Source organism: Geotrypetes seraphini, chromosome 11 (genome assembly GCF_902459505.1).
Source record: "Geotrypetes seraphini chromosome 11, aGeoSer1.1, whole genome shotgun sequence".
NCBI classification, from domain to species: Eukaryota; Metazoa; Chordata; class Amphibia; order Gymnophiona; family Dermophiidae; genus Geotrypetes; species Geotrypetes seraphini.
The window spans coordinates 35,266,730-35,291,086 of NC_047094.1; the positions used below are offsets into that span (position 1 = coordinate 35,266,730).

At 43.2% G+C, this 24,357-nt stretch overlaps 1 protein-coding gene across 4 annotated transcripts in view; it reads left to right on the top strand.

Moving 5' to 3' along the window:
* The first annotated feature begins 3,919 nt into the window (after window positions 1–3,919).
* Window positions 3,920–24,357, top strand: part of TXNDC11 (thioredoxin domain containing 11) — a 152,644-nt gene continuing 132,206 nt past the window's right edge. Inside the window, exons 1-2 of one of the 4 annotated variants that reach the window (XM_033963038.1) lie at window positions 5,419–5,555; window positions 5,991–6,175. Coding sequence is in view for 3 of the 4 variants with exons in the window: in XM_033963037.1 (XP_033818928.1) it covers window positions 3,979–4,109 (131 nt within the window). In the remaining variant the exon portion in view is untranslated. Of the gene's footprint in view, window positions 4,110–4,796; window positions 5,556–5,990; window positions 6,176–24,357 lie in introns of those variants that run through there. The other 3 variants (XM_033963037.1, XM_033963035.1, XM_033963036.1) reach the window with 3 other exon arrangements.

Here is a 24,357-nt window from a genome sequence, read left to right on the forward strand (position 1 = left end):
GCCTCCAGGGCGTTTGAATCCACCGGACAAGGAGGTGGTTCCGTTGCGGTGGAGAAAGAGAGATTTCATGCCCCTGTGAGGTAAGGCCTTCTTTACCTTTCCCCAACGCGGGGCTAGTTCCGCCAGTCCCAATGCAGATACCGGGTAATAATTGCTCAATCGTCTGCTGTTTAATAGGTGGTATCGGTGTCGAGGAAGAAGGCGCCTTAACCAAACCTTTCTTTTGTGTGGCATAATTGCTCTAGGAAAAAAAATGCTAACAGCCACAAGAACTCGATCTCAAAGCTCGGTCAATGCCTTCATCTTGGCCACTCACCCCCCCCCCCCCCGGTCACCTGCATTAGAGCATATTTTGATGCATCATCATTTACTATCTTGGTACAATCCCTCATACTGAGCCAACTGGATTACTGCAATATCGCCTATCTGGCAGTTTCCCAGAAGAATATGCAGGGATTACAACTAATGCAAAATGTGGCAGTCAGGCTGATCTTTGGGTTGAAGAAGTTAGATCATATAACTCCCTCCTACTGACTCCTGCATTAGCTGCTGATGGAGGCACGTGTGAAGTTTAAAGTTGGCTGCTTTTGCTTTAAGGTACTATTTGGCCTAGCCCCCAAATACATAACCGACCTTTTCTCCTTTTCAACCAATAGCTATAAGAGAAGCTCAAACTTGAATTTTGTTTCTCCTCCGGTTAGAGGATGTAAATTTAAAATACATCACCAACATCTCTCTTATCAAGCAGCATTATGGGGCAATGATCTGAAACAATTACTTACGCTTGCCAATACCTATGGGAAATTTAGGAGACACCTAAAAACATATCGGTTCCTAAAGTACATAGGAAGCTGATTTGCACAATCTCTTTCACAATAACTTATCTTGAGCTGTCAATCAATAGATTTTAACTATGTTAATTCTACTCAATCTGTAGCATTTCTAATCATTGTAAACCGCATAGAACTTCATGGTCCTGCGGTATATAAACCATTATTATTATACTTCTCCTGCAACAGATTAAGGAATGATGCACGGCCAAGTTAAGAACAGCATGTGGTTGTGCGTGCTGTACCTTAAAAGGAACACTGGTAGGGACAATTGGCCCTTTTGTCAGCTGGAAACAGAGGTAAGCAGTAAGAATCTTAAAATCTACAACTTCTGAGTTACATACAAATCTGACTTAAAAACAGCTTTAAAAACATAACTCATTCTTAACCCAAGGACTGCCTGTATAGCACCAAAAAGATTGATGCCAATTAGAATGACACTTAGCACAATTCTACAAGGTGCACATACCTTTTATGGAATCGTGCTAAGGACCAGTGTGGCACATAACTTTTAGGAACACAAGTCTCTGGATGTACAGGAAAAATTTGCTCAGGCTGTACAACTGAGGTCCTATTATGTTATTTTAGTCCCCACACTTGATTTTGGCTTGTTTTTAGTAATATGTTTGTTCACATGTTCTCTATTTTCCCATGGACATGCAAATATTTTAACATTGTACATTTTATCCTACATTTTCAAGTTGTGTTTTTTTTATCCATTTATTTATGATTACTATGGATACTTTATGCACAAATGAGCACCCATTGGTTCAATATGATTTTTTAACTTACTGTTCTTTTAATTCATTGGATTTTAGTTTTTATATGTTTTTAAAAAAATGTTTTGTATCATATTCTATCGCTTATGCTTTTCTCTGCAGGTTTATCCGAGGCATTAGATACCACACATTTGTGTCAGTCAAGTTTATAGCTTCGCTTTGGACACCAGATATTTTCCTGTTCCTTCTAAATTTGACTCCTATTGAATGCTCTATTTATGTGATAGAACTACCAGTCATTGAGACTCTTGACAAAGGCATAGATGCTGAAACACTGGCAGTGTTGAGTCTTTGAGTCCTCGCAGTGTTACTATTAATAAAGTGAACTTTGAACTTTACACCTGTGGCTGAATTATTGACATCTCATCTTCACGACTCCTTTGTTGTGCCTTGATTGTCTCATCGTTGAGACCTTATCGGGCTCCCTTTTTGGAGGGAGAGATGTGGTATGGTGTTGGAGAGGGGGGGGTGAGAGAAGGAGAAAGGGGCATGGGGCTGGTGGGAAGTGAAAAATGCTGCACATGATGTGGGGGATGAGAGAGGGAGAAATGTAGAATGTGGCAGTAGAGGGGGTGGGAGAGATGCCTGGATCTCAAGACAGACAGTGAGAGAGAGATGGAGCTTTGTTGCCAATGGGGCAGAGGAGTGAGAAAGAAAAGTTGGACTCATGGAGGGACAGGGAGAGATGGTTAGGGAATGGAATGAGGTCTGGAGGAGAGGAATCATGCAGGAGGCAGAAAGAAATAAATAAATATTGGATGCACAGTCAGAAGGAAGTGCAACCAGAGACTCATGAAATCACCAGACAACAAAGGTAGGAAAAATTATTTTATTTTCAATTTAGTGATCAAAATGTGTCAGTTTTGAGAATTTATATCTGCTGTCTATATTTTGCACTATATTTGTTGATTTTTCTATAGTTGCTGAGGTGACATTGCATATTTTAAAATCGTCTGCATTGACCTCTTTGAAAAAACCCCAATATAAATGATAATTAACATTTTCTCTGCATACAGTGTGCTTTGTGTTTTGTTAATTTTGTTTTCACCATTATGTATTAATAAAATTATATTGTGTGTTTATGAAAAATGGATGGAAGAAATTGCATTACAATTAGTACTATTATGGGGGCTGGAGTCAGGGGCAGAGCTTGGGTGGATCAGGGGCAGAGTTTGGGTATGTCTGGGGGGTACTCAGTTGGTATTTGCTAGGCTTAGTAGCTACTTGGCTTGAAGAAGTTGAGAAACTCTGCTCTAGGAAACAGGAGAAAGGGTGCAGACTTTATAGCTCCAGGAGACGGTTGGAGACCCAGCTATGGGTTCCAGCAGTTTCTGGAAGTAAGGAAAGTAAGAAGCCAGTCTCTGTGCTTGAATCTCTAAACGGGATGGGCTAATTGAAAGTAATCCTACCTACAGAAGAGATTTAAGGGCTGTGAGGAGGAGGCAAAATTGTCTTTTGGTAATCCTTAACCTTCTGATCAGAGAATCCATCTAACATGGAAGATTTTCATAACTAGGGTTACCATATTTAAGGATGGGAAAACCTGGATGCATGGCCCTGCCTTGATCTGCTCCAGCCCCACCCCCCAAAAAGCCTCGCCTCTTTTTTGCCGACCTCCAGGTCTGTCTAGAGCAGGGATCTCAAAGTCCCTCCTTGAGGGCCGCAATCCAGTCGGGTTTTCAGGATTTCCCCAATGAATATGCATTGAAAGCAGTGCATGCACATAGATCTCATGCATATTCATTGGGGAAATCTTGAAAACCCGACTGGATTGCGGCCCTCGAGGAGGGACTTTGAGACCCCTGGTCTAGAGGGCCCCCAGCATGTGCCGATGCATGTGACGTCATCTGCGCATGGTTGTTGAAGGCCCTCCAGACACAGCTGGGGCTTTCCAAAATCTGGACAAACTGCCGGGTTTTGGAAAGTCCGAAAAAGAGAACATGCCCAGGTTTTCGTGAACGTCTGGTAACCCTATATCTACCAGAGTGACAGATTTGGACTGTACACTTGTATCCTGAGGGGAGAATCTGTTTATAGTTAAGAGTGTTCTGCAGCAATCCTGTTTACAGTTCAAAGAGAGTGCCTCTTCTTATCCAATGGAAGAAGTAAATTTGGAGTATGGAATTTAAACCCTGGTGTGGTCTACATTAGTGGTTACCAACCCTGTCCTGGAGGACTCACCAGCCAGTTGGATTTTCGGGATAGCCCTGATAAATATGGTTGAGAGAGATTTGCATAAAATGGAGGTGACAGGCATGCAGATCTGTTCCATGCATATTCATTAAGGCTATCCTGAAAACCTGACTGGCTGGTGGTCCTCCAGGACAGGGTTGGGAACCATTGGTCTACATTATTTGGAGGAATGAAAGATGTGTCTGCTACTTGTGCTTGCTGTGGGACTCCAGCAGATAAGTTGGTCCCAGCTGATACTCCACCAACAAATAACTCTGTGTGCCTTTTTTCAGCTACTGCGTAAACAAGGGAAGACGTTAAAGTCTAGGTAATTGTGAAAAGTTGCAATAGCAAAATGTAGTTCTAGGTGGAAATCTAATCTAATCTAGTATTTGTGTGTCGCGCATACCTAAACAGGCTCTAGGGCAGTGATTCCCAACCCTGTCCTGGAGGACCACCAGGCCAATCGGGTTTTCAGGCTAGCCCTAATGAATATGCATGAGAGAGATTTGCATATGATGGAAGTGATAGGCATGCAAATTTGCTTCATGCATATTCATTAGGGCTAGCCTGAAAACCCGATTGGCCTGGTGTTCCTCCAGGACAGGGTTGGGAACCACTGCTCTAGGGGACTTGAGGAAAGGAATTTAAAAAGGGTTAGGGTGGAGGAGCGGAGGGGGATAGGAAACAAAGCTTAGGTGAATTAAATGAAGTCAGGAGTGGCAACACTGCCCATAGCAAACAAATCAAGAAATTACAGTATAACGTACCTGTCACTGAACTACCTCCCCCTGCTTCCACTTTGTACCATTTTCGAAACACTAAAGCAAAATAAATATTATTTGCGTTGACCTTTTTTCCCCCCATTTGTATCAGGGCTTACACCCCAGCTATGCACTATCTGAAATATCTCACTCTGAGGTAAAAGGACAGATAATGCAGAAACCTCTGGATTCTTCCGGATTCACTTGTAATCCACGAGATCCGTCTTTTACACCGGCCCTCACTGGTCTTCAGCTTAACTCTTTGCGGGAATGAATTCTAGTCTCTGAGCTTTGGCATTGCTGTAGCATGCAGGAATAATTTAATTTGTTTTACAAATATGCAGTTTGCTCTTCCGATCCAATGAAACGCGTGGAGAGACGATTAAAACATTGTTTAATGCAAGGGAAAGGAACAGCGTTATAAATATAAAATACGGCCAGAAGGACGCACGGCTGCAGTTTGAGGACAGTCCCTTGCAGCGACTCTCACGTTACCCTTGGCCGCAGACGGTCCCTTGCAACGGCTTGCCTCGGGCTTCCGTCTTGGCGCAGCCGCTTCCCACGCAACTTGCAGTTTGTAGATAGCCCCTTGCAGCGGCTCTCGGGCTCCCTCTGGCGCAGCCGCCATCCACGCAGCCTGTAGTTCGGAAAGGTTCCCTTGCGACGGCTCGCGGGCTCCCCCCCCACCCTGGCCTCGGCCGCCGCCCTCCGTCCCCCTTGCGTTCCGGGCGGTGGAGCGGAAGTGGCAGGGGTTACGTGGCACCGGCGGGTTTCCTTGGAGCCGCGGTGGAGACAGTGGCAGCGGGAGGGCCTGAGGCGGCCAGGCCCGTCCCCTCTCCCGTGGAGGTGGGCCGAGCCGCTCCGCCCTCAGCGCGGCCTTCCGGCATGCAGAGGCTGCGCTGCGTGCTCTTCCAGAGCCGCCTCTCCCAGATGGGCCGGAGACCGGAGCTGCTGTGCGGAGCTATCGCCCTGAGCTGCGCCTTCATCGTGGCGCTGAGGGTCACCTGCGGGTGAGTGCTGAGAGGGGCAAAGGATGCCTGGTCATGATCTCGCGCCCTCCTCTTCAGTCCTGAAAACCTGGGGGGGGGGGGGGGTCATCTGTGCGAGAGTGATGCCCATCTTTCCCAGTTCAAACATGTGGATGAGTCACTATATTTCTCCACTTTCCTGAAGGGGGGGGGAGGGAGCGACCCCCATCCTTCCCGATGCACTCACTATCAGATGGGCAAGTGGTCTCTCTAGCCTTCATTAAACCCTGAAAGCACAGGAAGGTGTGAGTTCACCTATGGGAGGCTGACGTCCCAATACACAGCTGAACAAGCGAACCCCAATTCTTCTACCCCTGAAACTTTGAAGGGGGGGAGTCAATTGTGTGAGAGTGACCCTCTATTCTACCCAATGCATTTGCTGTTATCTGTGAACAAGTGACTCCTCGTTCATTCTAGAGTCCAGAGGCATCACCTGGAGAAAGTGATCTCTATCCTCCCCTGAAGCACTGATGGCCACATGGATGAGTGACTCCAGTTCTGGCCAGAAAAGTGATGTGTCACTAGCTTATTGATGGTCCCAGTTCTCTGCAGTGCTGTCGCCTGTAGTCAGGTGACTCTCAGAGCATTAACTTGTCAAACTAGTAAGTGACTCTCTTCTTTCATCAACTCGGTGTAAACAAAGCATCCCTACTCTGAAATGTGGCAGCAGGTAGTCTTTAAATTTGAGAATGGAGGGAGGGCATGGGAGTAGGAGGTCTTTTTAATTCTTTATTCATTTTTAAAACTTTCAATAAGTGCAATATAAGATAAAAACATTTTATACTTTAAGATCACTTAATATTCTATCAGAAACTAATTCAAATCAAATATCCCAGCCCACCAAATACCCAAACAATTATCTTCAATTATAAGAAAACAAATATCATCCCCACCTCCACCCTTGTAATCCTAGAATTAGCTTTCTTCTGTGCACTAGTGCTGAGAACTGTGTTAATAACCGTGTGTATTTGGCTATTAAAATCAGTGATTACAGCTCAGACTCTGGGCACCATGGCTTATGATTGTACTGTGGAATTAGAATGCAGGGAAATGTGATCACTTGCTTGCAGTTTTGGTGTATTCTTTCTGAGATGGTATTGAGAGATGGCATGGATCATCTTACAGTAAATAAAACACTTTCGCCAAGATGGAATAAATAATGGTATGACAGTAATAGAACACATAGAATGTATACTCTAGCACCAAATTATGTAAGAATGAAGAACTAACATGTAACCACATCAACTGAGAGAATTTGTCCAACAGTTTTGCTAAACTTCATTCAACTAATTATAGAATGAATATTCACTGGTCCTCAGCGGGCCACCATGCACTCGAATGTTCTCATTGTGAATGGCTTTACGCTCCCACTCGTCATAGGAACCAGCCCGACTTGGATTTTTGCATAGAAAATATAGTGATACTTAAATATACGCTAAAAGTACTTAGCTTCAAGTGAAGTAGTGTAGGGAGAATGTTTTCTTAACATCAACATGTTTCGCCCGTTAGCGTTGGTGGGCTTTATCAAGATTGCTACTCCCTAAAATATAAAACACGAAACCTAAGTTTCCACAGTATCATATACCTACTAAACTTATAGCATAGTTAAGCTAACTACAAGAAAGCTTATCCCAATATTACCCCTCTCACCTTTCAATAACTTTCAACCGCCATTGCATACAAGTGAAGTGGCGGGTCGGCTCAAAATCGCTCATTTTATAGACTCACGCACGCTGAGCTGGAATGGGCCTCATTGTTTTGAGGGTTGCTTGTGGGGGCTCCGTTATCCAGAATTTACATATTCATGTAAGAGTATCTATACAAGAATTGTTAGTTACTTTTGAGTTTGACAGATATATCCTTTTGACTATTTGGTGGCCTCTAGCGTCTGACGCCTTCTCCCCTAATTGGTTGGGGAGTTGACGTCGGGTGCGTGAGTCTATAAAATGAGCGATTTTGCGCCGACCCGCCACTTCACTTGTATGCAATGGCGGTTGAAAGTTATTGAAAGGTGAGAGGGGTAATATTGGGATAAGCTTTCTTGTAGTTAGCTTAACTATGCTATAAGTTTAGTAGGTATATGATACTGTGGAAACTTAGGTTTCGTGTTTTATATTTTAGGGAGTAGCAATCTTGATAAAGCCCACCAACGCTAACGGGCGAAACATGTTGATGTTAAGAAAACATTCTCCCTACACTACTTCACTTGAAGCTAAGTACTTTTAGCGTATATTTAAGTATCACTATATTTTCTATGCAAAAATCCAAGTCGGGCTGGTTCCTATGACGAGTGGGAGCGTAAAGCCATTCACAATGAGAACATTCGAGTGCATGGTGGCCCGCTGAGGACCAGTGAATATTCATTCTATAATTAGTTGAATGAAGTTTAGCAAAACTGTTGGACAAATTCTCTGAGTTGATGTGGTTACAAGTAATAGAACACAAGCAGAGACCAGTCTTGATGGAGGAAAATGCCTCAGACAGGGGCCCGCCCACCTCCACAATGGTGGAATAACGGTGTTCGAACGGTCACTTCACTGGCACAAAACCTCCTGTTTAGTTGGTCCAAGCAGTGTGTTTGATAATTGCTTTGAAAATTGAGTGAAATAGAAGAAGATAACTTAACTTTCTTCCTTAAGGATCGGTACACCAATGGTGGCCAGCGTTTCACTATCAAGCTGCCTCAGGGTGTAACAAGTCCGATCACACTCTCATCCGGATGCTGATCGCGTCTCAAAGATCCAAAGACGCGATCGGTGTCCGGATGAGAGTGTGATCGGACTTGTTACACCCTGAGGCAGCTTGATAGTGAAACGCTGGCCACCGTTGGTGTACCGATCCTTAAGGAAGAAAGTTAAATTATCTTCTTCTATTTCACTCAATTTTCAAAACAATTATCAAACACACTGCTTGGACCATCTAAACAGGAGGTTTTGTGCCAGTGAAGTGACCCCTCGAACACCGTTATTCCACCATTGTGGAGGTGGGCGGGCCCCTGTCTGATGCAATTACCTCCATCAAGACTGGTCTCTGCTTGTGTTCTATTACTGTCATACCATTATTTATTCCATCTTGGTGAAAGTGTTTTGTTTACTATTAGTGGTTTTCACCATATCCAAGTTTTTTTTGCTATGGATCATCTTACAAACATGTAATTTGAAGCAGTAGGACCGATTATGAATCCCGGGTTATGGGTTAAGCATGGGTAGAAATGTTTTGTGTCTGCTGCTTGGTTGCCAATTAATAATCATTTTAAGGTAGACCATGGATCATAATGCTAATTGAGCACACACTGATCAGTCTCTACTACAGTACTACTATTAATTATTTCTATAGTGCTATCAGATGTACGCAGCACTGTACTTTATATACTCAAATATAGGCTGATCTGACTATAAGCCAAGATAGCCCATTTCCTCCCAAAAAGGAGGAGGAAAAAGGGTGACTCAAATATAAGCTGGTTGGGTGTGGGGGGTTAATATTCAAGGGACCTGCTGGCTCTACACCCAGCTCCCTCCCTTCCTGCCCTGCCAGACTCTGCCTTCTGTCCCCCCTCCCTCCCAATGACTTACAGGCCTCTACTGGGCCTGCCATAAGTCCTAGAGGTCCAGCGGTGGGCCTGGATAGAAAGGATCTCTCCTGCCTGCTGTCCTGGTGGACTCTATGTAAAATTTTACTTCCCTCTCCTGCGTAACTTTTGAATTCCTTGGTGGTCTCGCAGTGGACTGGGACAGGAGGGATCCCTCCTGCCTCCTGTCCCTGCTAACTAAAAATTTTACCTTCTTCCCACCTCCCCCGCCTCCCTTTCAGTTACCTGGTGAGAACTCGTGGCAGTCATTCAGCTAGTGGCTCTTCGCTGAGCAGGAACGTGGGAAGATCCTTCCTGCTTGGTTCACCACTGGACCACCAGGGAATTGAAAGGTATAAAGGGGAAAAGGGAAAAATTGTCAGTTGACCAGGACAGGAGGTGAGAGGATCCCTCCTGTAACAGCCCACTGCAAGACTGCCAGGGAATTCAAAAGGTATGTGGGGGAGGTGGGAAGAATGTAAAACTTTTTAGAGTCGGCAGGGACAGGAGGCAGGATGGATATCCCCTGTCCTAGCTCACTGCTGGCCCACTAGGTCTTATGGCAGGCCCAGCGGAGGCCTGCAACAGGTCCAGAAGGGGGGGAGCAGGGGAGTGCTGACCCAAATATAAGCTGAGACCCTCATTTATGGGCCCTTTTTTGGACCAAAAATCTCAGTTTATATTCGAGAATGTATAGTACTATGTTTTTTTTATGTAGCGGAATTAGAAAAGGTACAGAGAAGGACAACAAAAATGATAAAAGAGGATGAGACAACTTTCCTATGAGGAAAGGTTCTTCAGCTTGGAGAAGAGGTGACTGGAGGAAGATATAATAAAGGTCCAGATGTATTTTTTTGGAAAGAGTAAACAAACAATTCACAAGGACTAGGGGTCACACAATGAAGCTACTAAGTAATAAATTTAAAACAAATCAGAGAAAATATTTCTTCCCCCGGCATATAATTAAACTCTGGAATTCATTACCAGAGAATGTGGTAAAAGCAGTTGGCTTAGCAGAGGTTTTAAAAAGGTTTGGATAATTTCCTAATTTCAGTTAATGTCCATATGATGTTATTAAGATGTACTTGGGCACACCCATTGCTTATTTCTAGAATAAGCAGCATGAAATCTGTTGTACAATTTTGGGATCTTTCCAGGTACTTGTTACCTGGTTTGACCAATGTTGGAAACAGGATACTGTTCTGGCATTGACATGTACGTTGCATGCGTAAGAATCTGTCAATGTTTTGAGCGTCTGTGCATAAGGATACAACCGCCCAGATAAGTCTCTTTCTTTGATGTGATTGGTCCTTGAAAACTAACAGCAAATAATTTTATTTTTTATGCAGTAGTTATCTAACTTGAGCAACAAAGCAATCAAGGCTTTGTCACCATTTAGATCTTGTCTTTGCAAACTTGGATTTTCAGCTCTGACAGAAATTAAGTCGAATAAAGAGAACTGCAGATGGTGGATGATGAAATGTGTGTTTACTTGTCGACTATTGAGCCGTGTTTTGAGTTAATTTGCACTCAAAAACAAGCACATCCATTGCATTGATTATATTGGTCCAGTATGGCAATGCTTATGTTCAGTCTCAAAAAGTTCACCTGTAATTTCTCATGTGATTTAACATAACACTTTAGTTTTAGTCTGCAAAACATTCCAGTTTTATGTGGATAGCAAAATAAGAAAAACTGCACAAACAGTGAGCTACAAAATTGTAATCAATATACTCTAACAGAACACATCAACCAGCCATCATTATTAACTCTGAATAGTTTTGTGTTATCTAAAAACTTGATCACCTCAGTTGTTTCCTTTTCTGGATTATTTGGCCCTGATTCTACAAAGTGCGTCCCGATTTTAGTCAGCTGTAAGCGTCCTACAGCTGTCTAATCAGCCAATCGGGATGCACGTTTAAAAAAAAAAAATGCTCCCAGGCAGGCCGCCAATATTGAAGGCGCCTCCGGGAGCCTAGGGAGGCCCACAAGATGCCTGAGCTCGCCTAGGCGGCCCTACGCGTCTCCCTAGTAGAGGAAGAGATGCTTACAATGTAGGCCAACAAAATGCTGGTCTACATTGTAAGTAGACGCGGCCGCTATACTTATTGCGGCAAGGGATCTCTCTGCTGCTATAAGTATAGCGGGCCGCGGCCGCCTGTCCAATTGCCGGCAGGAGGGTGCCCAAACCCTCCTGCCAGAAGATGCCCCCCCCCCCGACACTACCGATCGCCCCCCCCCCCGACACTACCGATCACCGGCAGGAGGGTGCCCAAACCGTCCTGCCGGCAGACGCACCCCCTCTGCACCCCCCCCGTGCTAACAGCCCCCAAACCTCCCCCCCACCAAACTAACTTTTTCTTGTTGGCCAGAAGGGACTTGCCCGTCCAGCCGGCAAGCCCGCCTCATCGAAATGAGGCGGGCCCGCCCCTTCCCGGCCCATCCTTCCGAAGCCTAAGGCCTGATTGGCCCAGGCTCTAGGCGCCTGGGAGAATCAGGCCTTAGACTTAGTGGGGATGGGCGGACCCACTATGCCTAAGGCCTGATTGGTCCAGGCTTCTAGAGCCTGGGCCAATCAGGCCTTAGGCTTCGGAGGGATGGGCCTGGAAGGGGCGGGCCCGCCTCATTTCGACGAGGCAAGCCTGCTGGCTGGACGGGCAAGACCCGTCTGGCCAACAAGAAAAGGTTAGTTTGGTGGGGGGGGAGGTTTGGGGGCTGTTAGCGCGGGGGGGGGTACGGAGGGGTTGCGTCTTCTGGCAGAAGGGATTGGACACCCTCCTGCCGGTGATCGGTAGTGTCGGGGGGGGGGGGCGGCAGGAGGGTTTGGGCACCCTCCTGCCAGCGATCGGTAGTGTCGGGGGGGTCGGTAGTGTCAGGGGAGGCATCTTCCGGCAGGAGGGTTTGGGCACCCTCCTGCCGGCAATCGGACAGGCGGCCACTGCCCGCTATACTTATAGCGGCAGAGAGATCCCTTGCCGCGATAAGTGTAGCGGGCCATGTGTAATCTAACCCGATTCTCTAACCAGCGTCTGTACCATGGACGCCGGTTACAGAATCGGGGTTAGTGTAGGCCCGATTCTGAATAGGACACCACTCCCGGGCGTCCTATACAGAATAAGGGCCTTTGTGTGTATTTGTATAAAATCTGGCTTTTGAAGTTGTGTTTAAAAATCCTGTCTACAATCTGAAAAGATTCCAGGGCCCCTTGCAGCAACCTCGCTGGACAAAGGTCCAGATCACAGATAATTTGATTATTGTATACCATTTTGCTTGCAGGTTTGGCCCAAATTACAATTTTCTGTTTATCATAGCTAAGTTCCTTTGGTTAGAGCTCATATTTCCAGGTTATCTCCAATGTCCAGGCATATATATCTCCAATGTCCAGGCTATAATTCAGTTTTCCTGCTGCGCTAGTGGTAGCATACTGCTCTAAGCTAATAAAGTTTTCCTTATTAGCTTAACTTTGAAACAGAAATACTGTGTCAGTCAACCAAGGAAGCCAAATATAGTTGATCCAGTTTAACCATGGACACTTGTAAATTATTACAGACCTTGAGAAGCTCTATAGTGTTGTTTCTGTATCTATGCAGATGACATCACCATAGTTCTTCCCCTCACAAACCTAACCTCCGAGACAAAGAATCACCTGGCTTTCGTCCTAAAACAAATCGAACTATGGATGACAGAATTCAAACTGAAACTTAACTTAGATAAAACCAAATTTTTTCTGGTGAGCCCAAACGATAAAATCAAAGACTCAACAATTTCATTGAACGGTCAGGACTTCCCTATTGTCAATTCCATAAAAATTCTGGGAGTGACTCTCGACCGATACCTTACTTTAGACCCTCACACGGATCTACTGACCAGAAAATGCTTCTCAACATTATGGAAGCTAAGAACCATCAAAAAATACTTTGATGCAGCATCATTCCGTCTACTAATACAATCTTCTATTCTAAGCATGCTGGACTATTGCAACATTATTTACTTGGGATCCTTCAAGAAAACCCTTCAAAAACTCCGAATTATTCAAAATTCGGCAGTACGTCTAATTTTTGGTTTAAAAAAATGGAAACACATAAGTCCCTATTATCAAAAACTTCACTGGCTGCCCCTCGAGGCTAGAGTTTTATTTAAATTTTCTTGTCTCTTTTTGAAATCAATCTTCGGTTTGGCCCCTATGTACCTGGTCTCCCACTTCAATTTGGGTTGCATTACTAGGCCCACACGTAAAATCCACATTTATACACACCCAACAATAAAGGCCTACCGTTACAAAAGATTCCTGGACAGAACTCTAGTCTTCCAGGCAGGTAAACTGAACGACTGGCTGGGTAACATTATCATGCTCTCCTCATCCTATCTTAGTTTTAGAAAATTAGTAAAAACAAAACTGTTCAACCGATTTGTCACCTAAGAATTTATTGTTCATTATCTCTCATATTCTGTATACTGAATCCATTGTAAGTACGTCGCTGACTGTCCAGCTCTTCTTATTTGTACTTGCATTCAGTATACTTGTATTCATTGTTTCTATATTGTAATTATATCGCTGACTGTCCAGCTCCTCTTATTTGTAAACCGCCTCGAACTACCATGGCTTTGGCGGTATATAAGAAATAAAATTATTATTATTATTAATAATAGCTGTAATATTCAGGACTTATTGCAGACAAATTTACCGTACCTGTTTTTTACTTATTAAATTTACATTTTCATTGTTTCTTCATCAACAAGCAAGATAAATGCAGCCACGTAGGCTTTTAAGTAATCCACAGAAAAGCCACATTCACCTGTGGTCTATTCTCTCTTAAAGGAGTTAGCTGATCTAAAGTCTGTGGCAAGGTAGCATGCCAAACCAGGGTTAATTCTTCTACCATAGATGTGTTGCACATAAATTAATGCCTACATGACCAGTAAGCCTTAGTAGTTTTCTTCTGCTCTGGCTGGAGATGACCAATGAAAATCATTTATAAATCCTAGTAATTTCAGCTTCCTTTCCTTTTTCCTGCACTATTTGAAAGCTCATATATGTGTATAGTAGTACACTTGTTCACCCTTTGGTATCCAAGTGTGTCTACAATCTTATGATGTGATCGCCACCCTCGACCATTTATTAATTTATTTATTTATCATTTTAATGCATCCTATACAAGATGTTTAAGAAATACAGAAATATATTATTCTCTTAGTCATATTACATACCAAGAATTGAAATTTAAACATCCATATAAATCATATAATACAGTCCACAACTTGAGGAGAAGAGACAAGATGAAAGTAACACCCCTCGGGAAAGGGGAAATATACAAAGGAAACTGAAAATTTTAAGAAATAGAGCAGTCAGATCTTACCTATCCAAAATAAAATTAACCGCATTATTATTAACCTGTATCATTCGGACTGTATAGAGATACCTTTACCTTCAAGGAAAAAACCTAATTGGGCAGGTTCAAAGAATATATATTTACTTCCCTGATAGGAAATAAAACATTTACAAGGAAATCGCAACTGAAAACTTGCCCCCAAAGCAATCACCTTTGATCTTTATAACAGAAATTCTTTCCTTCTGGACTGCGTCCACCTCAAAACATCAGGAAATATATATACCCTTTCCCTCAAATAGGAAATCTGCTTTAAATTGAAATATAATTTCAGCAACATCTCTTTATCCTGAAGAAATACCAACGAGACCAATAAAGTTGCTCTTCCCTGAATTTCAATATCAGAAGACTGCAGAATAGCAGAAACATCTAATTGAACATTTTCATCCACTGTAGCTTTTTCTTTCTGCACTTGTTTTATATAGTAAATTCTTTGTATTGGGGGAAGACTTACTTCAGGTACATTTAAAACATTCAACATAAAGTTCTTAAAGAGTTCTTGAGAAGACATAAACTTGGCAACCGGAAAATTAAGAATCCTCAAATTTAAGTTTTTCTGCTGATTTTCCAGGTTTTCAATCTTCCTCAAAATCATCATTTTTTCTGTTGTTTGTTTGGAAATCAAATTCTTAGTCTCTGTTGTTACTTTATCCAAATTTTTTAATTCAACTTGGTGTTGCTGGGAAATAGTCTCTAAGGAGCTTATCCTGGAGGTAGAATTCTGAGTCATAGTAACAAAGTTAGAACATACCAGGTGAAGATTCTCAATTGCAGACCAAATGGAGTCCAGGGTAACAGCCTGTGGTTTCACCAACGGTCCAAGGAGGGGGACATCAGCCGACCCAAGCACGGCTCCTGCTCCAGCGTTGGAAATCTGGGCTCCTGCAACCTCCCCACCGCTGGTCACCGACGGCTCCTCTCCCCCCAGAACACTACCTCTCCAACATCGGGATCAGCGTGTCTGCTGCGTGTTCCACTTCCGGGTCAACTACGGAGAGAGAGCAAGCCTCACCCCACACTCCGGGGGAGCCCTCCCTCCAGCTCCGCTGCAACGAAGATTCTCCGGGAATGGGAGGGGTGTGCGGTCCTCGCGGGCTCAGCGAGAGCGACATCTCGCCGTCCAAGCTGTGGATTTCCCGTTCCACAGCAGCGGAAACGCCCGATGTAGAGGTGGGGACTGTGTATGCTGTTATCACAGTCTGCCTCGGCGTCGAGAAGCCCGGGGTAGGTGGAGGGATACCCCTCGGTTTCCCTCTTCTTTTAGGCATAGAAATATCTTTATTGAAAAGTAAAATGAAGAAATTTTTCCTTCAGAACGGGAGTGCTTCTCTCAGCGTCCTGCTCCTGACGCCATCTTGCCCCGAGTCCTCCCCTCGACCATTTAATGTTTAACAGAATGACCCTCGCTGTTTGTAATGTGAATGTCCTCCCTGCCCTATTCTCACGCTCACTTTTAATTCAGCATTGCTTGCTGGTTTAAGCAGTGCAATAAGATGCCTTTATTTCCCAGCCCATGTACCATTTTGGTGGTTTATCACTGACCACGAAACGGGTGCGGGCTGCTTTCCCCCCTCCCGGCGTGGGATGGGCAGTGGTCCAGACCGCCTGCACTCGTCACTGTGGGTAATCACATAAAGAGGAGCGCTTGAGGGCCAGCAATGGAATGAGGTCATTGCTTTCAAGCTGTTCTTCTCTGCCTGACCCTGAAAGCATGACCCTAACCAAAGGCTCCTTCACCTACTCTAGTGGAGAAGAATATTTAAAAATATTTTATGAGATCTTACATCAGAAAGGGGGGGCCAATTCATAATGTCAGATAATTGTAGGGGAAAAAAAGCTCTTAGAACATATTTCCTTTAGTCTTAACATGTTAAACTTACATGGAAGAAGTCTGTCCTTCTCAGACTTCTTTACATTGTGAAGTACCAATATTCAGATTTTTTAAAATTTGATTTGGCAGTTTCCTGCTGATCTTAATGAGCTCCTAGAACAATTAAAACTATTCTCTACCAGGCCTTGCAAAGAAGAATGCTGCAAAAGAGCATCTGTGGGATTTGAACCTTGGATTCCCATAGCTGTAACCCACTGTCTTCTCAGACTGTTTTAGCTCTGGCACACTAAACAGAACAAATGTTTTTTGTGGCATATTATAACTGAAATTATAAAATTGCAAAAGTAACAAAAAATGAACCCCCCCTTTTACAAAGCTGTGCTAGTGGCTGCAGCTGCAGTAACTGCTCCGAAGCCCATAGAGATTTAAAGGGCTTTGGCTGTGTGGCTTTGTGAAAATGGGATTAAATTTGAGAGTTATGTATTTAAAGTTCTGTCAGCTATGTATGTATGTGATTGCAACAACAGTGAAACTAAAGTAGATAGAATAGAATTGCTGATCAGTGCAATGGGTGTGCTTGTTTTTGAGTGCAAATTAACTCAAAACACGGCTCAACAGTCGACACATTTCATCATCCACCATCTGCAGTTGTTCTCTTTATTCGATTTAATTTCTGTCAGAGCTGAAAATCCAAGTTTGCAAAGACAAGCTCTAAATGGTGACAGCCTTGATTGCTTTGTTGCTGAAACAAGGCTGCCCTGTGAACTTCTAAAAGCTAAGTTACTCAGATTTTCATATTTCAGCATTTCATATTTCAGCTTTTCACTGGTTTTCAGCATTATATCTGCTTAATTTCTCTTCTCCTCCCTGTTTCTTACTTTCTCTTTCCTCTGTTAAATCTTATTTCCTCTTCCTGCAGTTTTGTTTAAAATACTGTGTTTTAGGTGGTATAGAGCCTATATTTCTGGTGCCTGTGGCTCAGGGTGACTAAAGTAGGGAAAATCCTGTTATAAATCCTGTGTTTTAGGGTAGCACTGATAGAACCTGCAGTTTTGTTTAAAATACTGTGTTTTAGGTGGTATAGAGCCTATATTTCTGACTCACTAGTTTTTAGCCATTGTGTCTGATTAGGTGGAGAAGGGAGGGGCTCTGTTTTACTTCTAAGGTTAATTGCATTATCTTTGGGACATTGCTGAAACAAGGCTGCCCTGTGAACTTCTAAAAGCTAAGTTACTCAGATTTTCATATTTCAGCATTTCATATTTCAGCTTTTCACTGGTTTTCAGCATTATATCTGCTTAATTTCTCTTCTCCTCCCTGTTTCTTACTAAAAAAATATAAAAAAAAGCACAAAAAATCCTTCTCTTTCCTCTGTTAAATCTTATTTCCTCTTCCTGCAGTTTTGTTTAAAATACTGTGTTTTAGGTGGTATAGAGCCTATATTTCTGGTGCCTGTGGCTCAGGGTGACTAAAGTAGGGAAAATCCTGTTATAAATCCTGTGTTTTAGGGTAGCACTGATAGAACCTGCAGTTTTGTTTAAAATACTGTGTTTTAGGTGGTATAGAGCCTATATTTCTGGTGCCTGTGGCTCAGGGTGACTAAAGTAGGGAAAATCCTGTTATAAATCCTGTGTTTTAGGGTAGCACTGATAGAACCTGCAGTTTTGTTTAAAATACTGTGTTTTAGGTGGTATAGAGCCTATATTTCTGCCTTACTAGTAGTCTTACTTATAGTCCCACCAACCCCAGGGACCACTATTCATATATAGAGACCCATATAATCAGGACTTCACAACCAATCAAGATGACCTTTATTCTATGCAATCACTGTGGTGCTTTAATTCCAAGACATACTATTTGGAGGCTTAAGGCTTGCCCCATCTGTCTTCAACTTGCCAGTATTAAGGAGGAGCTCTGTAAACTTAAACAGGAATTGAATACAATTAAAGCAGCTTCCATCACTCCACAAAATCATACCAACTTACCACCTCTACCTCAAAGAATAAAACAACCCAGGAACAAATGGGTCACAGTAGGCTCAGGAAGACTGCGACATGTAACACAGAAACATCCACCTTCACTAATATTACCTCTACAGAATTCCTTCGCTCCACTAGTGCACTGCGATACTCAGGAAAACAGAAGGGAGGTGGGACTGGAACCAATGAAGGAAACTCAAGAGAACAAGAGCACCCTAAGTACAAATAAAAAAGCCAAAAACAGAAAACTATTACTGTTGGGAGATTCCATCATCAGAGGCATTAACCTTGGAACACAGGGCGAGGAGTCCAAAATAGTGAAATGTCTTCCAGGATCCTCAGCTACCAGGAGTTCCAGGCAAATACTGACTATAATTAAGGAAGAAACTAAGGATTTTAACACTGATGTTGTTATCCATCTGGGAACAAATGACCTGGCCAACAACTCCACACTTGCAGCACAGAAAGCTTTTCGGGAGCTTGGTGAGGGCGTGAAACCTTTTGTAAAGACTTTAGCTTTTTCTGAAATACTGCCTGCATATGGAAAAGGAGAGCAAAGAATGAAAAACACAGAGGACTTTAATAGATGGCTCAGAGCCTGGTGTCATCAAGAAGGCTTCAGGTACATAGGAGGATGGGGAAATACATGGAAGGACAAGAAGCTATATTGCACTGATGGGCTACATATTACTACAGCAGGAAAAAGAAACCTTGCAGAGAAATTTAGACAATATTTTTCTAGGCATTTAAACTAGAAGGTGGGGGTGGTGTATGTAGAGACCACCCCCGGCAAAAGAAAAGATGTGATAGTAGTAAAGGCTGCAACAAAAGCAATATCAGCAACTCATTTCTTAGTATTGCAGCGGAAAGTGAAACGACACAAAAATCCATACGAAAAAGGAGATTATCGCTGAAAAATAGCTGGAAAGCGATGACCACAAATGCTCGCAGTCTAAGCAACAAAGTTCATGATCTGCAAGCCCTGATATTAGAGGCAGATCTAGATATTGTTGCTATCACAGAGACATGGTTCAGTGAATCACATGGATGGGATGCAAACATACCGGGATATAATCTTTTTAGGAAGGACAGAGATGGTCATAAAGGTGGAGGAGTAGCTCTCTATGTAAAGATCAATATCCAAGCGACCGAAATGCAAGGGACCTGGGGAGAGGAAGAAGCGATATGGATTGCTCTGAAAAGAGAAGATGGAACTTCTATCTACGTGGGTGTAGTCTACAGACCTCCGACTCAATCGCAGCAAATTGATAAGGATCTGATTGTGGATATCCAAAAGTTTGGAAGGAAAGAGGAGGTTCTGCTGTTGGGAGATTTCAACCTGCCGGATGCGGACTGGAATGTTCCGACTGCGGAATCGGAAAGAAGTAGGGAGATTGTGGATGCCTTTCAAGAGGCTCTGCTCAGACAAATGGTGACGGAACCCACAAGGGAAAAAGCGATATTGGATCTGGTCCTCACAAATGGAGAGAGTATCTCTAATGTTCGAGTGGGTGCTCACCTGGGTAGTAGCGATCATCAAACGGTTTGGTTTGATATAACGGCTAAAGTGGAGAGCGGCCGCACGATACTTAAAGTCCTAGATTTCAAACGTACGGACTTTAATGCAATGGGAAAGTACCTGAAGAAAGAGCTGTTAGGATGGGAGGACATAAGAGAAGTGGAAAGACAGTGGTCTAAGCTGAAAGGAGCGATAAAAATGGCTACGGACCTTTATGTGAAGAAAATCAATAAAAACAAGAGAAAAAGGAAGCCGATATGGTTCTCCAACCTAGTGGCTGAGAAAATAAAGGCGAAAGAGTTGGCGTTCATGAAATATAAAAAAACCCAAGAAGAGGAGAGCAGAAAGGACTACAGGGTGAAACTGAAAGAAGCCAAGAGAGAGATACGTTTAGCGAAGGCACAGGCGGAAGAACAAATGGCTAAAAATGTAAAAAAGGGAGATAAAAATTTTTTCAGATATATTAGTGAAAGGAGGAAGATAAAAAATGGAATTGCTAGGCTAAAAGATGCTGGGAACAAATATGTGGAGAGTGATGAGGAGAAAGCAAATGTGCTAAACAAATACTTCTGTTCTGTGTTCACAGAAGAAAATCCTGGAGAAGGACCGAGATTGTCCGGCAAAGTTACACGAGAAAATGGAGTAGATTCTGCGCCGTTCAAGGAGGAGGGTGTTTATGAGCAACTTGAAAAACTGAAGGTGGACAAAGCGATGGGACCAGACGGGATCCATCCCAGGATACTAAGGGAACTCAGAGAGGTTCTGGCGAGTCCTATTAAAGACTTGTTCAACAAATCTCTGGAGACGGGAGTGATTCCTGGGGATTGGAGGAGAGCGGATGTGGTCCCTATTCATAAAAGTGGTCACAGGGATGAAGCAGGAAACTACAGGCCGGTGAGCCTCACTTCAGTTGTTGGAAAAATAATGGAAGTGTTGCTGAAAGAAAGGATAGTGTATTTCCTTGAATCTAATGGGTTACAGGATCCGAGGCAACATGGCTTTACAAAAGGTAAATCGTGCCAAACGAACCTGATTGAATTTTTTGATTGGGTGACCAGAGAGCTGGATCAAGGACATATGCTAGATGTAATTTACTTGGATTTCAGCAAAGCCTTTGATACAGTTCCTCATAGGAGGCTGTTGAACAAACTTGAAGGGCTGAAGTTAGGACCCAAAGTGGTGAACTGGGTCAGAAACTGGCTATCGGACAGACGCCAGAGGGTGGTGGTTAATGGAAGTCGCTCGAAGGAAGGAAAGGTGACTAGTGGAGTCCCTCAGGGTTCGGTGCTGGGGCCAATCCTGTTCAATATGTATGTAAGTGACATTGCTGAAGGGCTAGAAGGAAAAGTGTGCCTTTTTGCAGATGATACCAAGATTTGTAACAGAGTAGACACCGAAGAGGGAGTAGAAAATATGAAAAAGGATCTGCAAAAGTTAGAGGAATGGTCTAATGCCTGGCAACTAAAATTCAATGCAAAGAAATGCAGAGTAATGCATTTGGGGATTAATAATAGGAAGGAACCGTATATGCTGGGAGGAGAGAAGCTGATATGCACGGACGGAGAGAGGGACCTTGGGGTGATAGTGTCCGAAGATCTAAAGGCGAAAAAACAGTGTGATAAGGCAGTGGCTGCTGCCAGAAGGATTCTGGGCTGTATAAAGAGAGGCGTAGTCAGTAGAAGGAAGAAGGTGTTGATGCCCCTGTACAGGTCATTGGTGAGGCCCCACTTGGAGTATTGTGTTCAGTTTTGGAGACCGTATCTGGCGAAAGACATAAGAAGACTTGAGGCGGTCCAGAGGAGGGCGACGAAAATGATAGGAGGCTTGCGCCAGAAGACGTATGAGGAGAGACTGGAAGACCTGAATATGTATACCCTAGAGGAAAGGAGAGACAGGGGAGATATGATTCAGACGTTCAAATACTTAAAGGGTATTAACGTAGAACAAAATCTTTTCCAGAGAAAGGAAAATGGTAAAACCAGAGGACATAATTTGAGGTTGAGGGGTGATAGATTCAGGGGCAATGTTAGGAAATTCTACTTTACGGAGAGGGTGGTGGATGCCTGGAATGCGCTCCCGAGAGAGGTGGTGGAGAGTAAAACTGTGACTGAGTTCAAAGAAGCGTGGGATGAACACAGAAGATTTAGAATCAGAAAATAATATTAAATATTGAACTAGGCCAGTTACTGGGCAGACTTGCACGGTCTGTGTCTGTATATGGCCGTTTGGTGGAGAATGGGCTGGGGAGGGCTTCAATGGCTGGGAGGGTGTAGATGGGCTGGAGTAAGTCTTAACAGAGATTTTGGCAGTTGGAACTCAAGCACAGTACCGGGTAAAGCTTTGGATTCTCGCCCAGAAATAGCTAAGAAGAAAAAAAAAAAAAAAATTTAAATTGAATCAGGTTGGGCAGACTGGATGGACCATTCGGGTCTTTATCTGCCGTCATCTACTATGTTACTATGTTACTATGTAACTACTGCATAAAAAAATAAAATTATTTGCTGTTAGTTTTCAAGGACCAATCACGTCAAAGAAAGAGGCTTATCTGGGCGGTTGTATCCGTACGCACATAGACGCTTATAACATTGACACACTTTTCTGCATGCAACGTACATGTCATCTGTTCTAGTGTATACTTATGAAGGGAATTTTTAAAAATAAAGCAAAATTCTGAAATCTCTCATGACACCTGGAATCTCTTCGGGGCACACCACTATGCCATGGTATACAGTTTTAGAGACACTGCTGTAACCATTAGGGTACGCCTCCATTCCAGTTTCATTAAAAAAGGATGCCCCCCCCACACTTCCTTTTTGCAGAGCAGAATTGTTTGCTCCATTGACTTTAATGAAAACTAGTGGGACAAATAATTTTGGGATCTGAAAATGAACCGAGATGAACACTTTTACCGTGCACATCCTTAGGCCCTCTTTTACAAAGGCGTGCTAAGCGTTTTAACATGTGATTAATGTGCGCTAAATCAGTGTACGTGCTAAACGCTGAGCGTCCATGAGATAACATGCACGTGTTAGCATTTAGCGCACGCTAAAAAGCATAGCGCACCTTTGTAAAAGAGGAGGTTAGTCTAAAATTTCTGTTGCCTTTCTTGTGTTCTTCAGTATTTGTTCTGCACTGGTCTCTTTCAAATGACTCTTGGTGAGTCAGTAAGAAACCAAGAAGGCATTCTTAAAATTTCCTGCTAAATGTATGATTACTTATTCAAATATGTCATATTTTTAGATACCACCATCTGGCCACCCAAATGGTGTCAAAACACCACCAGCCAAAGTTCTTGTACCCATAAGAATAGATAAACAGTAGTACAACAGACTGAACCGTCTTCACTGTTATTGCTTGTTTAACTGGAAAACTCTGCCTTCCTGGTTTCTTTTTTTTTCTTTTTTTAATTTATTTAAATATAACAATTATAATACATACAGTATTCTAAAGCAATATGAGTCCACATCAAGAAAGAGAAAGAGGTCATTCTTGAACATACATAACCAACAAATAAAAGAAAAAAAAAGCAAGCCTGTATATCTTTATTTTAGGTTTTAGTTTGAACACCCGTTCCCTATCTATCAGGAATCTTTCCAACTGATCAGGTTCAAAAAAGGCGTCTTTTCTCCGTACTGACCTCCAGTTCTGGACAGTGGAGAGCAAGACCCATGGCTGCTCACTATTTTGATCAGAGGTCCTCGGAGCAGATGGGGAATTTGAGCTGTTCTAGGATGTGCTTATGATGGAGGATGGAATAGGTGTCCTAAAATGTGTTCTCCCTCATGGGGCAGCCCGGATCTCTCTTGTGCTCCAAGGACCATTGGCTGCAGCAACAAGCAGTCTCTATACCAGTGATTCTAAACCCTGTCCTGGGCACCACCCAGCCAGTTGGGTTTTTGAGATATCCCTAATGAATATGCATGAGAGAGATTTGCATACCTGTCACTTTCATTATATGCAAATCTCTCATGCATATTCATTAGGGATGTCTTAAAAATCCGACTGGCTGGGGGGTCCCCAGGACAGGGTTGAGAACCACTGCTCTATACTGAGGACTCGGGCCCAGGAGTACTGGAGATCAGTGCAGGGGAGGAGTAGAGTAAGGACTTTTAGATGCTGCCACTTGGGAGGCCAAAAATCCAGCAACCAAATGGTGATGCTAGAACGGCGGCACCCAAAAGACCTGCTTCAATTGGGCTTTGACGCCTTTGGTTTAGATTTTTTAAAATGTATTTTTGATTCACAAGCTATTTTATTTTGGTATCATTTAATCACTGTATACAGTATACAGAAAAGGCAACACTGGGAGAATAATATTTATTATTTAAAAAGCCCTGATAGTCTTCCTCTGTAGAGAAGAGGTCATGATTAATTCCAAGACCAGAGACTGACAAGGAAGAACTTTTCAGTGATGGTTCATGGTTTCTAAAAGTTTGGTGGCAGGCAGAAAAGCAGTTCTTAGGATGTTACCTAGTTATCTCCTGGCTATTTACCCTTCAC